Source organism: Apteryx mantelli, chromosome 9 (genome assembly GCF_036417845.1).
Source record: "Apteryx mantelli isolate bAptMan1 chromosome 9, bAptMan1.hap1, whole genome shotgun sequence".
In the NCBI taxonomy this organism is placed as follows: Eukaryota; Metazoa; Chordata; class Aves; order Apterygiformes; family Apterygidae; genus Apteryx; species Apteryx mantelli.
The window spans coordinates 18,634,269-18,653,629 of NC_089986.1; the positions used below are offsets into that span (position 1 = coordinate 18,634,269).

Sequence of the window (19,361 nt, forward strand, 5' to 3'; positions counted from 1 at the left end):
CAAAGAAATAAAAATGTATATTGAAAAAATTGATTCCTTTCTGTAGATACAGTTTTCTCTTGCCAGTGTAATGTAAGACCCTTTTAAGTAACTAAAAAGTTAGTGGGCTTTTTAATTACTGAAAAATCAGTTTCAACATGAGAAGCAGACTTTCTCTAGTTTAAAGAATTAAGGCCTGTGACTGATCTTTGCTTATAACAGCGTAAAAACATTCCATCATAATTTCTTGACAAAGCAAGGTATTTTACCATAGCCATGCTTAATGAAACCACGGAAGATTCCAGCTACACAAGTATTAAAGGATCACAGTGTACGATTGATTACACTATCTAAACCAGTTGTCTTGAAAAATTTTTATAAGATGAATAATATTTAAACCAGCACAAATTATTTTGTTAAAGTAGCATGATTTCAGTGCAGTTTTCTGACCAATACATTGCAGTTAATTTACTGTTAAAAACCATAATTAAATATACATTGGTTTCAGTTGGTCATTATTTTATCATGTTTTTTCAAGGGCTTAAATGAAACAAAAGAGGATTCTATTCAGAAGGATAAGTCAGTTGAGACAGGATAAAAATGCAAATTCATTTAAAACTTTGAAATATGTTTTAATATCCAAAGCAATTTTTTTTTCAAATAAGACATGTAACACAACCTGGTTTCAAGCCTGCCATTGTATACAAAGATATTAACTGTGAGGTTTTTCCTCCCATCCACTTTACTACAAGGAAAGCCATACCTCTCTTTTCTTGTTGGTGTACACTCCTCCTTTTCCTTCTTATCTTTGGACCTGGTTTCAGATTTTTCCTTGTCCTTTTTGTCCCTTTCCCGTTCTCTTTCCAACTCTTTTTCTTTTTCCTGAATTATGAGAAGCATTAATCGTTTCAGAGGAGGTGTGACTGATCATTAAGCAAAGATATCCACGCTATTTGCAAACAGTGAAAAAGCACCGAGTACTAACAGAACATAGCACTTAATCTGGGAAGGAAGTAATGGTCACACTGTACACCCTCTCCAAACCCTTACTGCTGCTTGCTAAACAAGAGAAATATTTAACGTAACACAAACTCTGACAAAAGACAAAAAATGACACTCTCTGAAGAACAAAGCATATCTGAGGATCTAATTGGAAATGAACACTCCCCAGTTTTACAAATTTCAGGGAAATAGTACAGCTATAACAGATTTTTAAACTAAACATTTGAGAATATCAGGAACTTCTTTCTACTTAAACATATGCATTCATCTTCATGATTCCAGATTGAAAATTGAGACAATCTTATAACTACCAGATGCTTAAGAACAAAACAAAAACACAAATCAGGTTCTGCAGCAACTTCTACTCTGTCCAAAAATCCAAACATGTTCCATTTCTGTTCACCAACAGAACCACTTTAAAAGAAAATATGCACCTAAGTGCACTTATTTGTCTGTCAAAGAGTTAGAAAAATTATTACACAAAAATAAACCTAGACTATCCGCAAGTTTGAACACAGACACTGAAATATGCACTTCTTCAAATACTGGCACTAAAAAAAATTCCCCCATGGCAAAACAAATAAATAAAGAGATGTCTATTGCATATCCCATAAGGAAGGGAAGACATAATACTGGTGATTTAGATAAACAGAAGAAGAGTTTTTAGGAAAAAAAAGACATTAATACAAGTGCAGGAAATATCAGGACAGCTATATTACATCTACATTATATTACAAGTTGCAAATTTTCTTAATATGGAAGGCTTACAATTAAAACTTACAAAAGTCCCTTATCATCATACCTTCCATTATAAGCTACCATTGCATTCCACTAAAATCAATGGACTTTTAAGATATACTTCGTACATTTGGTAGCATAACTGACTAATTTTTTTAATCTCGACAAACAGGAACAAACATATTTTAAACAACTGTAAGTTCCTAGTCTCTTAAACAATATATAACACTACTAGGAAATTTACTCTTGGAAAGCTTATTCTGTAGTAAAATAGACAGGAAATGATGACCACTAAGTTAGTGGAAAGTGTGATCAGAATCAGTATCACATTATTATTCTTATACAAAATTATCTTTATTTTGGAGGTAATGCAAAACACAACCAGTTATTCACTAACAGGGGAATTATTAGTGTTGTAAGGAATGCCAGTTATAATTATCATGGGATATTTGTAACTAAACATTAATTTCATCATTGAAAATGAAAACAGAAAAGCCAGATAATTACTAAAAGTATATAATATTTGAAAACTGGTTGAATTAATTCAACACAAGCCATCTAACAAAGCTATCAGGATTACAATGTGTGTTCTTTTTAACTGACTGACTTGCCAAACTTTCTGTGCTTACTACACAAATCACTTCTCTGGGAACTTTTAGGATACAATTACATTTAAAAGAAAAGATACTCATATGAATTAAAGCCTTAACTGCTACCATCAAGCTCCAAATGTGTAAATCTGCTCCATGGATCAACTTTCTTAATTTTTACAGGTCTCTTTCTGCAAGGTATTGTGCAAAAGTTATTGCAGTGAATTAGCCATATATTGAGCACCAAATAATCCAAAGAAGAAGTGACAGAAAACCCCCTAGTGAAACCTGCTGTATTTGTTTGTGGCTTCAAAGAAACTGCACAGATAGTTCTAGTTCTGATAACATGCCAGAAGCAATATTTCTGTAATTTTATCATTGATCTGTCAGGTTGTGAAGCCAGATCAAAGAAGCAACTGGCCCTTATCCTCTCTCACTTAACACACTGTCCAAACATAACCTACATTTTTGGTTATGTTTCAAAGATTCAAAAATCACATCACATACCTGACACTACTGTTTAAAGCCCCTCTGACTTCAGAGTCCAGAGAGGACTACTGAAAATGGCAATGGCACAGGATTATTCACCTTTGGGTGACAGTATGAGCTGGAATTAGCCAGGAAATCAGAGACACTGGAGAATCAGAAGTGCATATGCTACTTAATACTATTCCTTCTCTTCCTTACTAGAAGTAAACCTGAAAGTCTGCTGAACATCTTCAACTGACAGCTCTCCCTGCCTTGCCCGCACCTAACGATTTGCTTTGTATACTAGGTCCCCAAGTGACCCCTTAAGGTTTCCAATATCCTCTGGCATTCTAACGATACTCATCCATGAGGTCTGAAATGTTATGTTTACTTTGATAAAAAAAAGAGATTATAGCTACTCTGCAGAAAGCACCTGGATTTAGTCATGCAGTTTGACATTACAATGGAATTTTAACTAGAACCATTTGTTGTTACACTTAATGCCACCTTACATTTGACAAACTCAATAAAAGCCTATCACAGAATCAGAGCCAAACATAAAGAATGTTTCTTACCCTCTGGAGCAGCTTGTCTCTATAGTGTTCAACCTGTTCCTGAAAACTCTGGCCTGGTTTCTTGGGTCTTTTCCCAGACTCTAACTCATCCTGAAACTTCATCACCTTAAGCTGTGAAAATAACACTGACCATTAGGTTATTGGGCTTATTATTATCCAGTTAGGCAGGTGGCTGAAAATGAAATTTCTGTAATTTATAATGTGTGTACTTCATTCTTTCCATACAAGTTTGTACACGAAAAGATACTAACTTTATTTAACTGGATCAAAGCAACAAAACCGCATATTGGTCTGCAGGCACCTGCAGTTATTTACAGACATAACAAGAACTAAAAATAAAGGGATTTTTTTCCGTTAATCTACTAAATTCTGTTCCCATCATTAGAACACTGCACCCTAACATTTCTTAGATCATTATCTGCATTTTTCTTTCAAAATGAGATCATTTGTTGCAGGTGTCCTAATATATTCTGTTTCCAATTCTCTTGTCTACTAGAAATTTTCCTTTAGAAACCAGCTTTTTTCCATTTAACCCTAAATATTAAAAGATTAAAATTGAATGACTGACATAGTTAAGACATAAAACCAATGAGTCTTCTCTTCAGGGTGGTTTGCACAGTCAGAGTGGCTGATTTGAAAAAGGATTTTTATAACAATACTCTTTCATGTGCTATCAAGCTTCAGAACAAAATTCAGTTCACTAGTGCTGCTAAATGTAACACTAAATTTATTGTGATAACATCCCCATCTGAGTCACAAAGTTAACCAAATGTCACAATTTTTCCACATGGAATTTTTGTTCTCCTAGATGTACTAAACCCTTTTCCAAGTTGATTCACAACATAAAACTTCATTCACGTTTCTTATCATTTGCTAATCCTTTACTCTTGCTGTGATTTCACAACTGACACGGCCTCTTACAACCATTCAAAGATTTTGGGAGGGGGACGTTCTTGAGGTTGGGGGGCGGGGGGGATTGGCAATAAGCCAGATTGTATTTGTCAAGCTTTTTCCAAATGTTTGTGCTCTGACCCTGCTGCATTTCCTCTTTCAACACTGACCTGCATCGTTACATGCAATGGTAGGTTTTCCAGTGCTTGAGGTTTCATTTTAAGCTTAGAGTCAAAATGCAAAATACTTTTCTTTTTAGAAATATTTAACTCCTCCACATTGAAAACACATGAAGGAAAAAAAAAACCTTCCAACTGCGTCCACTTTGATTATATAACAGGATTCTTATTCTCCAAATCCTCAATTTCCTAACATAAGGTAGGCACGATGTTTAATACTGAAGGTTTTTTCTTCCCTCTCAAAAGCAGCAGGCCAGACTGGACATGAAGTTACCATATATTCTAATCAGTCCTTATACTTCATTACTGAGCAGAAAGTAAGGGTATTAAAGAAATAAACCAATCACAGAACAAATATCTTGAACATAAAAAAAACATGCAAGAAAAACACTACTTTAAGCAGGATCCCCTTCAACTACAGGGCTTGCACCAACCTTGCAACAGTTTTCAATTTCATCAGGAACAGGATGGAGAAACCCCTCTTTTGAAAAACTGGTATTCCCATGCTGTTTGCAGGTGCCACTGTAAGGTTCTGACAAACGTTCTGCTTCCTTCCCTCACCTACAGAGCACGCTTTACCTACAGCTGAACACTCTTCATTTTTGTTCACAGCTTAGCCAGTCACAGGAAACCCCTATTTATGGAAAACTTGCATCACTGCCTTGTTTGCCAAATACCATTCAATGTTCCATAAAGGTGAGAAGTCCTCGGTCATTTTACAAATGCAGAAGTTTCAAAAGCTAGAAGGCCTCTTAAAACAGTATATTCAGTGTCAACCTGTTTCTCTTGTTTTGGTAAGAAATCAAGAAGATCAGCTGTATGCTCTACCATCAAGCAAACTTCAAGACCATTAGCTTCTTAGCATGTTCAGTACCAAACACGAGGACAGAAGAAGCTTAGCTGATCCTCTTGGAGTAACATGGAATGAACGTGCCCACAGGATTTTTACTCTCTTTTCCCAAATAAATCTCAAAGATTAATTAAAAAAAAAAGTCCCTACAAGACTTGACTTCTTTACATGTTTAGGCCAACAAAGCTACAAGACCACCACTGTTTAACCATATATTGAAAATGAGGAAGCATAACTGTACAGCTCAAAGTAACCTAAATGGAAGCAAAACTAGGAATTCAGTAACAGGCTTTACTTGATTTAAATTAAACAAAGTTTACAGACTATTTAGACCAGAACCCATCCCTCTCTTTTCCCTGTTCTCTAAGGCAGACTACTAATCTCTTCTGCAAAGTAACATTTATAACATGAGTGAAAAAGGCTCCCACCTCACAGTAGCTTAGTACCTCCGGCATCAGAAAGAACATAACCTTAGAATGGCCACGCTGGCTCAGACCAAGGGTCTGCATGGGCCAGTATTTTGTCACCAAGGTGCTGACTACACGGACCGTGTGAAGAAAGACCATGGTCATCACGGAGGAGTACTATGTGGCCTGACTTCCACATAAACAAACAAGCACGCAAAGAAATTACCATCATTCCCAGCAAGAAACTCTGGTGGGTATATTACCCATCTGATATAAGCACAGTTGGCGGCACCTACAGGCAGAAAGAAGACAGAGACAGCAGGGATAACTACGACCTTGAGGCCTCTGCTATAGTTCAGGAGATCATTAAACTAATTCAGATACAAAAAATGCTGAACTTCAGCAGCCTGTTCAACATGCATGTCACACAATCCACTGCTGGCATGAAATACAAAACACCAAGAGGAATGACTTGCATGTCATTGTGTCACTTTTCCAACAAATTTTGGGGGTGGCCATTAGCAGATGCTTAGGGAAGAGAGAAAAAAAGAAACTTATACAACAACCACTACCCCAGCACTTTTCCAGATCCCAACTATGTTAAGATCACAGTGCTTCCTGAGCCAATTGTGGTCTTCTACAGAGCAACCATCAATGGATGTCTCTTCCACATATTTGCCGTATCTCCTTTTGAACCCATGTAGACTCCTCTATCCACAGCATCTTTCTACAAGAAGTCTATCAGGTCTACTGCCTCCCTTGGAAGAGGAAACTAAGTGCTACAAAATCCTGAGATGGTATCAACAGCTCACTACAGAAAGATCTTTCTCTTCCATCTTTCTTCTCCATTCCCCTGCTCCAGGCAAAGGATTCCTTCTCCACCCTTCCCTTTTGCACCAGTTGCAGTGCTTGTCTGAGCCTTCCTTGAGCCAGATGAATTCACTGATCCAGCAGAAGCCCATTCCCCACCCCCCTACCTTCCACGTTTTTTTTGGTGAATTAGTGAGTAGTATTGGCTCAGACAGGATCAGCAAATGCCAGAGCTCACAGCTAGGACCAGGATGTTCCCTTTTCAGCAGAGGTGAGCAGCTAGATCAGATCAGCTCACCCCACAGCCTGATGTGTAGCAATTTTCTCTTCTTGAGAATATTGCGCCATCTTGGGCAAATGCTCTTGAACACCAGCACCTGTGTTCTACAAGAAAAAGAATGACTTGGGTACCAAAGTCCAGAAAAGAATTCTCAGAAGAATCCTACAGCTCAGAATTAACACATGAACTTCTAATGTTTGATCATCTCCCTTCACCAATTCACTATTCTTAGCACACTGGCTGTAACCAATGCTCTTCTGATGGACCTCCTTGTAGGGTGTATGATGCTTATACTTCTATCATGCAGTTGCAGGTTCTCCTCTAGGAGAGAGAGATTCTTAAAAATTAGGCTTAAGTCTGCTTGAGCATCTGATCTATGAATGCTGCAAGTATTCCACTTAGTAAACTTGCATTCAGAGAGAACTAATTTATACTCACTGACTTGGTTATTCTTTTATTTAACTATTACTGTCCAACGGACAAAAACTACTAAGCCCATTTGTCCCTAGGCATAGATAGAGATTTGCTGACTTTGTCTAGATCATCTCTAGATTAATATTCATGGTAATATGGAAGAGGAAAAATTTTCAAAACCCTGTGCCAAAACTTTGAAATACTAATTTCTTGCTTGTGTTTTAGGCACTGCAGTCTCCCACACCATAGAGTTTAGAGGTTTTCATTAGCAGTATCACTCTTAACAGAGACTGCAATGCGGAAATGTCAAATAACATAGGAGTTCTTGTGAGCAATCTCTACCAAATGCTTCAACACAGGGATCACATTTCTCATTAAACACGAGGAGGTATCCCATATAAGTTCTAGAGAAACAGCTTCATCTGGGAACAAAAATAACATGCCTCATACCTATCAATATTCATCTTGAAATTCTCCCCCGCTCTCTGCTCAAACTCAGTAAAACAGATATTTAAAAGATCCAGCTTTCCTAGAAGTTGAGGCCTTGATTACAGAACAACCAGTAAAAGCTAGCAAATTACAGAAAAGAATAACATCTTCTTGCTACCACCATTCAGAGAAACCACAGACTGATGGAAATTGAAGCCCTGCTTGTAGCATTTTGCATTTTGACACAAACAGGTGTTCTGTGGGTAGCCTCACTTGCTTAAAATGAATCTGTTTTCAAAGACTGCTCATGGTTTTCTATGATCTTCTGCTGATACTGTCTGCATGAATAAACAATGCTCTTAGGAGTGAAAAAAGGCTTTTTTAACAAGACGTTATTCCACAGTTATATAGCCTCATAACTTATATGGCCAGGTTCAATCACAACTTATTTGAAGTAAAGTAGGTGCACATTATACACTAGGATTACCTAGGAAGTTATTCACCACGTTTTCGACGACAAATTTCTAGCTCACTTGATGTATCGTTGCACTCATATCTAGAATGATCATATACAGGATAAACTTCTGAGCAGACCATAGTGTTTTACTTTTCCTTCAAATAGACTCAGTCCAGCAATAGCTGCAACAAATCCTAGACTTCTCCAGCAGCAGAGGAGAACAAAAAATTGCTTTGAAAACTCGAGTTTTCTGATGAGTCTAAGGGCAATGGAATTTCTGCAGCTACAGTATTATTAACAGATGACAGTTATACTGATGTACAGATTTCAAATACCTCTTCAGCCTTAAGAGAACAACTCTGGCATGCTGAATCACACACAAAGGATGTCATGTGTCTTGCAGTTAAACAATTCCACACTTTAATCTTTGTAAAACAGAAGTAGATTCAAAGATTTAAAATGGACCAAAATCTCTGCTGAATTAAGATAGCCATTTTCTTAGGGAGAACTACTGCAATAAATAACAAAATCACCAGTCCAACAAAAGACAAATTGTCTCATCTGTTATTATTAAGCCCCCGTAAGATGTTTAATGTGCTATCTTTTTGCCATTTTGCAGTGGCCTCAAATCAGCTAGATAAGCAAGCCTCAGTAGACTGTAAAGAAATCAAAGGGTTACACTGTTATAACGATGACTTGAAATTACAAGCCTCAGATAGTTCCTCTGACTTCGATGAAAAAATACCTGAAAATGAGCATTCTGCACACCAGGCACCATAATTCAGCAAAAGAAACAATGGAAACTGCACGGAACTTCAGTTTCTTGATAAAGGTATAGAGGGTCCTTAAATCCAGAACAGGCCTCAGATCACGATCTTCTCCTGGGGATTACGTTCTTACATTGTGCTCTAGGCATTCTCTGTTCGAGACAGAATACTAAACTAGAGGACCTTTAATCTGGTCTGGTTACAGCAACTCATACCGAAGTAAAGGGAGTAACTTCCTTTCCTTTGTGACATGCAGGAAAAAACTCTTTGGTGGAAAAATAAATTGTACCTCAAACACCACGATGCTTTTTTGTGAAACAAGTCTGTGTTTATGCACAGGGCAGAGGGGGTACAGACAGAGCAGAAACTATATAACAGAAGCCAGTCCTACCTTCTGGAGCTGAGTGGTATGTAGAGGAAAACTGAAGACCATTTGTCTTCTACCTCTGATTAAGCAATCTTTGAAGTCTTTGATTTAACCTCAAATTAAGCAAGCTTTGAGGTCATAGGTGACTAAAGCAATGATCAGGAATGGCAGCTTACTAAACAAGACAGCCATCTCCTCTGGCATTGGGGCTTTTGAAAGCGCTGTTATGTCCAGATTGATGAGGTATCTGCCTCCTGTTGCAGACGAAGCCTGCACTGGGACTTTCTCAAGACAGAATTAAAAATCCTTATGGAGCACCCAACTGATCTGTAATCTTTAACGACTTCAGCACCTTGTCATTTTGTTTGAAAAGACATTACCACACCTTCCAAAAGGAGTAACTCCATAATAAGAAAGCCTTTAAGACCACAACAGTTACCACAGAAAAGTTACCATGTGCAACATCAAGTTGGAATCAGGGGGAAAAAAAAAAAAAAAAAGCTAACAAAACAGCTGCTGGTGTTCTGAAGGGATGAAAACTGGTCTTCAGGTAATCCCAACTTCTAAAGCTAAGGAGATTTGCATTAGTTAAGTGTACCAAAACGGTTTGATGCATGTCAGAAGTATGAAAGAATAAACTCTAAACTTAATTCTTGAAGCAGATTTTTAGGAGATGGTGCCTCTGACACTTTACAGGAGATGGGCATGGACTTTTGAGCTTGAAGTCTTTCTATAAGTTGGATACAGAAGTCAAGAACCTTAGAGAAATGTCTAAGAAAGACGACCTCTGTTGTCCTTTATTTTGGGACATGGTCTGTGAGTTTTGGTACCCTGTGAGGAAACAGGCTTAATGAACATTTTTAGGCAATGTAAAATTCCCTTTTTTCTAACACTTCACAGCACAGGGTCAAAAGAGACAGCACAGAGTCCTCTTCACAAAAAAGGAATACTTTTTTCTTTTACATTTCCTTTTTCACATGTAGTAAGCTCACTACTTGCCGTCAACTACAGCCTCAAAATGACAATATTTGAAGGAGACAGACAGAGAGAGAGAGGTACACATACACAGCACTTTAAAGACCATTTTGAAATATGAGTTATAATGAAAAGCAGACGCCAATCTTTCCACAGTTAAACAAAAACAGTAAAGAAATCACTGTTCTTCAGTGTTAGAAGAAGTCTCTACTCTTGCTAAATTCTGGAAAGAATTCATACGTCAGCAAGGTTAACAGGGGAAGGGAGGGGGAGAAGCAAACAAAGGGTTAATACCAGTTCACTCCGATGGTACCAGTCTCTGCTACATGCAGCCTGTGTTGACAGGGCAAAAGTTTGTTTACTACTGTGCTTCCCCCTTCCAACTGACAAATTTATTAACTTTGTCAAGAGAAAGAGAATTGTCTACATTGCATAAGTCTCCTGAAAATGCATGAAAAAATGTGTTTCAGCTGTCCCAGTAGTCACAGTGTAAACTGCTAGAGAATAAGACTTAGCCATTTTTTTTACAAAAGATTTTAGATAACATTTTTAACAGTGCCTATTAGATAGTGCAACTGTTAAAATTAGTCACTAGATTTTTCTCAGATCCTCCCCTCGAATTTACTACTGGGTATGTTCTTTGGCAAGGACTGCGTACATAGTAAGAAGAAACTTTGAGTGTGAATGATTGAAAGTAGTACAGAGAGTAAGTTTTATCATAAGTCTGCTCAAGAACAAAACTCAGTTTTTTCCTGTCAATGAAAAAAGGCAATAGAAATTTTAAAATCTAAGTACTCCTACAGAGTGTCTGAAATATTCTGAAAATGAAGAATTCACATTTGTTTTCTGGTGGTTCCAAGTCTGAAACTGAGATGGTAATTTACTTACCACAAAGAATAAAGATGGCAACATGAATTTGAAAAACTCGGAAACATTTACCAGCTAAGACTATTACAGACAGGGGATACATTGACAAAAGAGCTTTTAAAATTGCTGCAGTGTAAATTTGACAATAATTAAAGTAAACCACTTCCTAATTTGCTTGAACGGATGTTAGGATAACTTTTATAAAACAGAAACACAAACTGAACAGAGACATTTGCATAAATAAAAGTCATTATTACAGCAAAATGAAAACTAGTTACACCTGTATTTTCATTAGTCTAACATTATGTTGTTGTGTGTTTTTTTTTAAACAAAACTACTGCCACCATGAGCCAAGTCAGAATCAAGCCCTATTTAGCTTTTTCCAAAGAATTCAGAGTTTGCTCACTTCAAACAGCTATATACCATGTGAACTTTCAAACTGATATGCAAGAGGTATATACTTGCTTGATTAAAGCCCATTAATTTTGATAATCGGAACTATTAACCAGAAGCATATTGGAAGAAACAAAGGTTGTGATGCTTTAAAATATTATGCCTGTAAATCTTTACAAAATATTACAGGAGTTTGTCAGTCTAACTTACTAGTATGTTGTAGCATGACTAGTTACATTTCCACGTTCAAAACATTACCCAAATTATAATCTATTACTTGGAGATGCTATAACTGCAACAAATAGCTTAGCAGCCTGTTAATATCATTTCAGTGCATTGAACAGAAGGTACAAAAATGTCAGTATTCAGTATATCGTGGGTTTTAATACTGAAAATAAGCTGGAAATTAGCATGCAGTTTTAAACATGTTTTTGCACAGCACTGCACAAGAAAAAGGCTTCACTGCTGGACAGAGTTCATAACAAATTCAAGTTCTAGTCACCTTCTCGCTCAACAACCACATGCTTGGAAGCCAGTACTGAAGGCATAAGAATCTTTGCTCACCAGCCCTAACGGCTATGCTAACACCTATGCTTGGAGAAAGGACAAAAGAACAAGTGAGCACTATAAACCGAATTTAAGTCTTCAATTAAAATGCACCTTTTTCACAATCACCTGGCTTAGCTGCATCCTTGTTTGCTGTCTTAAGATAGTTTAAAGAACAACTTTTCAGTGTAATAAATACAGACACAAGGACTTCATGGCAAAAGACAGAGAGAAAATGAAAGGTGTAGGACTAAGGCCATATTCAAAAGTCATCCCCATTTGCCAAAAAACAGGAAAGTGTAGAAGAATCCAAAGAAGCTAAGGCTGCCAATGGTACAGAAAAAAAGGACACTGAAAAAAGAGCATAATTCTCAGACTGCAATATTCCTTGACTAAATTTTTCTTTTTTTCCTGCATTATTTTTTAAATCAAAACAAGGCAAGGCAAGGCTGTAAACAAACACACCTTTATAAAAATACATCAGACTGAAAAGGTCCTCTATAATAGGACTAAACTTAAAAATAACTCCCTATTGTATGTAGGAAAATGGGCAGGGGAGTTTGCAAGTGGACAGAAGAGTGGAACAAAACACCTCATGCTGACCTCTATCTCTCGGAGTTTGGCACGCTTTTCTTCACTCATTTCTGAATATTTGACTGATGACTTGGATTCAGGCATTTCTTCTTTAATAGGATTGGAATACATGTGTTGCTCTTCTGACTTAGAACTCTGAGTGTCTTCCTCATCTTCACTTTCTTCTTCTTGACTTTAGGGAAAACAAACAGAATTAATTGCTACATATGTATTTAAGACTGCAAACTCTTACAAAATTTACTATCTCTACTACTAAGTTTCTATGATTAGTTTCTAAATATGAAATCTATTAAATAAGATTATCATATGTGAAGTTCTGCAGCTACAAAACCGACCATTTGTGAGATAGATACCTTAATATTTTCGTTTAAAATATTAGTTTTATAATTCAGATAATTTACACTTTTCATATAAACAGAGCACAAAAAATTCTTGAAATTTACAGTCAAATTCATAAGTAACTCATAGTTACAAAACAAGTCCACTACCTCAACAAAATCCCCAGGAGTGGTGTAATTGTTCTTTTTAAGATATAATTAGTTCTATAAAAGAACAAAATTAATACATTTTACTTTTGTGAGGCAAACTGAGTGATGTCAGATACTTAAAATGATATTCCCGGATTGGCCACTAGAGTGCTGCAGCACGACATATACGGCAGTAAGATGTTTAAAGCATTACTAATAGATGCTCTCAACTGTTTAAAGAACAAAATAAAAGACTGTTCAGGAACAACAGATGGCATGGGGTTATTAACATCCAAAGAAACATATGTGTCAGAACACTACTCGCTGTACTTTGTGTCTAAAGAGAAAGGCAAATTTTTACATGCATTCATACAGGTTTGACATTCAAGATTCCCAAAGCGTAAAATACTACCTTAGTTCTCACTAGTTGACATTAAATGAGTTGCCAAATTAGCATTAATTTAGACACTACAATTGGCAACTCTACAGAAGAGTATAAGTTATCACATTAGAATTATGGTGTCTGAAAACGAATCTTGATTATCTCCATTTTCTTATTTTCCTACTTTCAAATTTTCAACTTTGTTTGTTCTTATAATAAATACAGTTTACAGGGAGTTCCAAAGGAACTCAGTCTCAGAGGCAGAAGATTAACACGTTTTCATCAGAATGACAAAGTAAACCTATTTTTAAGTGCTCTCAATTTTTACGATAGTAGGCAAAAAACAACTTGTTAAATAATGTGCTAGCAAAATACAATGCCAATGGAAATGACTAACAAAAAACATTTTAAAGACGTAAGTTGTACCATAAATTTCAATTAAAAACATGTCTTTAAAGAAAGATGCCAGACTTGTAAATTAGAAACAAGAAATCTAAATCTTTACTTTTGATTTTCCTCTTCCTCAGATTCTTCATGTTGGTCAAAAAGCTCCCATTTAGAAGTTGTAACAGCTAGAGGAGAAAAAAAGAAAATTTAACAACAAAAAAGCTATCGCTTCATCTGATAATCAATAGTTTTAGATATTAAAAAAAATTACTATACTATAAAATTTTAGAGCATCTAGTACTTAATGCAAAGACTACTTATTTCATAGAAATAAATATTCAAAATTGTACTTCATCAGAATATTTAACTATATGTCTGAGCTATTTACTTACATTGCATACCATTCTTAAGAAAATTTTTCAAAAGCAGTCAAGTGTTTCTCACTTTGTAAAACTTTATCTTCCAGAGAAAAGGATCATCAACCACATAGACAGATTTCTCCAATATTTATTTGTAATAAATTGAAAATTATTTTTAAAAATTGCTAAGTTACTGAGGTAGGAAAATAAAAACAGAATAGACTATTTCACAGAATTTATAAGCAAAAAAGAAATCATAACTGAAAAATATCTTTCTGTATTACTAAAGAAATCATACTACCATTTTTAGACAGATCAGTTGAAAACAATCATGAAAGAGATAAATGACCACTAAACAAAACATTAAACTTCCAATTTATTTAGGAAAATGTTTCAGTTTAATAAATACTTTGCAAACTAACCCTGAGCTTCCAATTCTGATTCATCCACTGCTTCCCACTTTGAAGGGGCAACTTTAAATATTGGCTCATTCTTTTTCGAGTCTTCAGCTGTATCCACTGTTGGAGGAGAAGACACAGAAAAATCATTTCCAAAGCTCTTCAACATTTAAACTTAAAAATCCTAATCTAACAGTCAGATTTAAATATTGAAGTATATTATGCCATTTCACTACTTGCAGAGGAAAAAAATTAGGATTTGGAACCTGATATGCATTTGCCCATAACATCAGAAGGCATCTATTATGTCTCTGAAGCGATTACAATCTAAAAACAATTAAATAAATTTATTCTTCTTAGGATAAATTGAAAATAATCAATTCAACATTTTACTAAGCTATATGCCATGTTGATTCTTGGCTGTATCAAAGTACTTGTACAAAACTATAATCAAAAATTGAAAATTTAAATTGCAAGCGAAGTTGAAACATTTCTTACAAGGCACTCCATCAAGATCATCATCCAGTGATTTAATTGGGACTCCATCAAGATCATCAATAGGAGCAGCATCAATAGGAATTCCATCCACATCTTCTAGCGGAGCACCGTCAAGCTCTTCCTCAATGGGAGCACCATCAAGATCATCTGGTACTTCCTATAAGCAAATAGTTACCAAATTCTTTCAGGAACAGTTCTAAATTGTTTTCCTTTATTTTTCTGACTATTGATTTATTTCTTTTTAAAGGAATAGATTTTAAAAATACCTGAAATACAGCCCCTCCCCCCCAACTTCATCATGATTTTTGCTTCCCAGTACAACTGCTTATTTCAGAGAGGGGAAAAAAAAGACAATATACTCCTATACAAAACTTTAAGTAAAAACTAGGAATTTGTCCACAAGGTATTGGAGATTTTGCAAGACCTACATCCAAAAAGAAGAGAACATATTAAGCTGCGATCTAGCTTGAAATGAGCTAATTACACTCAAATAAATCTGATGTACACTTACTACATATGAAAGACTCCCTGACAGTCTATAAACTGAACAATTGCCAGAAAAACTATTCAGCAGGAACACAAATACCATGAACACATGTAAATGAAATACATACTTAAATGTACACATGTTCTCCTTCATATGTACACATTTTCCTGGCTCTATTGTCAAGGGAAATAACTAACCTTCCAATTACACTGTAGCTCACCTGCTATTCTGAAAGACATGTTTTTGCAGTTACCAAATGAACTTATCCTAAACATACATCTATTTACTGGTTCTCTCTGTCTTGATTCTCTTTAAATAGGATGTATATGTAACTGTAGACAGATTGGTACATAACCACCTGGTACTAACAGTGTTCTAGAAAATTTTAAGCATAAAGTTTTAAAATATTGAATAATAATTTATACATGTCACTCTACCTCCACAAAGCTCCCTAAATACCCTGTTAAAAATAACCTCTGTCAAAAAGAAAGATAAATGCTGCAGTATAACTGGCTAAGTATAAGCTAGCAACTTACTGTTCTAACACAACACAGCAGAGATCAGAGCAGAATATCACCAGTGCAAATGATCCTTCGCACCTTTCAAATTAAGGAAGCTCAGAGGGCTCTATTAAACCCAGATGTGATATTCAGGCAAAGAGAAAGTGAAGAGGATGGTTCAGGTTACCAGACGCTAAGCTGTTTAGAACTCTAAGGAAATAAAACTAATACCTGTAATTCTACCTCAAAATTCACTGTCAGATTACTAGAGTACTTCCAACACAAAGCAAATGCCTGTCATTCTGAACTACTCTTTGCTCTGAAACGCTTTCACAATATAACTCCACCACAGCACCTAATCTGCAAGCAACAAATGCATAAACAGATTAAACAATATCTACATCCAAATATATCTTTCACACATGTCCTTAAGAGCAAAGACTGGGGGTTGTGGTGCCATTTAAGCATGCCAATACCTTCCAGATTAATCAAAATACATAAGTTACAAACTCTGTCACAGAGCACAGCTGTATTCACCCTAACAGAGATGTCAAAATAACCCTTGCCAGTTCCACTGGATGTTTACACTTTTTCCTCACCATCTGCTAGCATCACCGCTAAGGATCAGGCAAATCACTTACCTCTGTTTCTTTATCTTCCATGATATTTACAAGTCCCAAGAAAATATTCTGTAGTTTGATCAAAAACGGTTCTGGATAGATGGCCCAGTCTTCCCACGCTCGGAAGCAGGTCATTACCCGTTGCTAGAAGCAACAGAAAAGAAATGCTAATAAATTTGTAATAAAAGATTTTAAATTATGAGAAATACACCATAGAGAACTACAGTGCTAAGACAAAGAAGTTCCGCACTGGGGTATATTACAATGATGCTATGTTGGGAAAGACTAGTAACTTTAAAAAAAATTTTTGAACTACTTTTTCTGATCTCACTTGGGTTTTGTGTTTCCCTTTGAGTTCATGTTACATTATCAATTTCAGCTGCTCACAGTTCCTGTACCAATGGTAACTTTCAATCTGCTCAGATGTTCAAAGCAAGCATCTCTCCTAAATGTAATAGAAAATATCTTTCCTTTTGTAGAAAAAAATCAAAAATTAACACTAGCTTATTCATATTATTGAATTGAAATTATGCTCCTATCGCCACTTAAACTTTGATTTTTATTTTTTTGGGGGGGGGGGGGCGGGGGAATGAGTTACATTTGAAATCATGGGCTACAGCTCAAGCTTGACACATTAAATGCAGCTGGGGATGTACACTAAAAATATATATATACCACCCATGTTTACCATATAATTTAATGATTTTTTTTTAAAGTAGCAGATAGCTAAAATTGACTAAGCAATTGATCTAGGACAAGTGGGAGAGGAGAAGGTAGAGGAACAAGGGAAAGAAAAAAACATCTAATACAGAAAGGCTAATTGTACTGGAAAGTTCATATTTAACCTTCCGATTAAGAAAAAAAAAATGGTTTTAAAGATGCCTCTGCAGCAAGAGCAGAAAGAGCAGGGTGAGCACCTATATGAGAACGGCAAGAAGCAGAGCACTAAGCATCAGGAAAATCGCTCTCAACCAGCCACGGACAGGCTGCTTACCGGACAGCAAACAAATAAAGTCTAATTATCACCAAAAGCACTAAAACATAACTTTATGCTGCTATGTCCATCAGTTTCTTCCCACACTGAGAAGCCCAAATTTATTCTCAAAACTGAGACCTAAAGTGCTCCAAAATAATTAAAAAGCTAAAAAAGGCCTTTTTGGTGCAATTCAAGTATTAGATAACCTCCCAGCTCCACAACTATACACCTACTGGTGCATTTCATCTGTTACATACTAATTTTGTTCCTAACATTTCATTTATACTTCTCTTCTCCCTTAGGCAAAAAGTTTTAAATACAAAAGCTGCTTTTCCTTCAATAACTTTAAAATACCATGGCTAAATTCAGATCTTTGTGAGAGAAAAAATAACAATAAAAAAAACCCTTTAATTAGAAAGCTTGAGGTTTAAACCACCTATGATAGAATGCAATCTCTTGTGCAGGAACATCTATTCATTTGACTTCAATGTCAAGTAAAGAACAATGAAATACATACCTTGAAATTTTCAGACTGTAAATGGCCTTGTATTGTACGGTAAGTAGCATTGAGATCAGAGAATATCTGACATAATTTTGTTTCAAAACTAGAATTAAACATATACATTTCTTTGGTTAAACTTTGTAATATAAGTATTTTCCGGACATATATAATTCATAAGAAGTACCTGGAACACAGGAGTCAAAAGGACTTGGCTCTGATCCCTATAGTAGTCATGAACTGAACTATAAAGCAAATATGATTACTATATATTAAATCACCTTTGACAACAACAGAACTGTGAAGGGAGATATTCACATCTGCTGCAGTCTCTTTATACAGCCTGAAAAGATTGGAGGAGGATAAAAGGAGTTTTACAACCTTACATACAACCGAAGTATTCTCTCAAAATTCAATCTGCTTTTTAAAAAAAAAATCTTAGTAAATCACTTTAAATTACTCAGTGAGGTCCTCAATGAAAGCACAGTGAGTAACAGCTCCCTAGTTTCTCTTGAGCTTCTCTCACAATGTGCAACAAATAAATCGGCACAGTGAAGACATGCTGCAACAAGAAACGTGACCTGAAATCTCTAGAGTTTTACAACATGCTACAACATGCCATCACGTTACCATAAATTCATGTTACCATAACATCATCATAAACTTGATTTAAAAAAAAAAATTCTTAAAAAAAATTCAATTTTGAAAACTTTCTTGTTTGAATGGATTATTTGCTATACCATAACTACAACATCATCTACAGCCTCTCTTTCTGTAAAGAGATGCACATGGGTTATTCTCACCTCTGTGAGGTTCCATGCAAGTGGTCACCTGCATAGGGCATATATACTTTTTTGTATTACAAAGCATCATATGCATTGATCTATACACTAATGTGCTACATCATATACATTTTCATGCAAAAAAAGACATACATATCATCAGTGTCATACCTGTTCAGTGTCACTGAGACACAATCATTTCTCTACTACCACATTTATCCAAACAGATACATAAGACTGAATATAAGGATACTCTTTTTTAACAAAGCACCTAAAATACTGTACTTACAATTTTCTATAGTATGAAGCGTTGGCAACTTTAGCTGAGGAGTTGTATAACACATCTGACACCAGATATAGTCTTGCAATCTAAAATAGAGCATGTTCAAATTAATATAACCTTAAATTTAAATTATCCTGAAAATATA

At 35.7% G+C, this 19,361-nt stretch overlaps 1 protein-coding gene across 6 annotated transcripts in view; it reads right to left on the reverse strand.

The window, feature by feature from the left end:
• U2SURP (U2 snRNP associated SURP domain containing) overlaps positions 1–19,361 on the reverse strand; it is a 47,096-nt gene that overhangs the window by 1,973 nt on the left and 25,762 nt on the right. For 5 of the 6 annotated variants that reach the window (XM_067301849.1, XM_067301848.1, XM_067301847.1 and 2 more), the window contains 9 exons: positions 19,223–19,302; positions 18,170–18,257; positions 16,698–16,820; positions 15,070–15,226; positions 14,596–14,691; positions 13,933–13,999; positions 12,588–12,750; positions 3,353–3,463; positions 743–861 (listed from right to left, as the gene is read on the reverse strand). In XM_067301849.1, coding sequence (XP_067157950.1) covers positions 743–861; positions 3,353–3,463; positions 12,588–12,750; positions 13,933–13,999; positions 14,596–14,691; positions 15,070–15,226; positions 16,698–16,820; positions 18,170–18,257; positions 19,223–19,302 — 1,004 coding nt within the window. The remainder of the gene's footprint in view (positions 1–742; positions 862–3,352; positions 3,464–12,587; positions 12,751–13,932; positions 14,000–14,595; positions 14,692–15,069; positions 15,227–16,697; positions 16,821–18,169; positions 18,258–19,222; positions 19,303–19,361) is intronic. The other variant, XM_067301850.1, reaches the window with a different exon arrangement.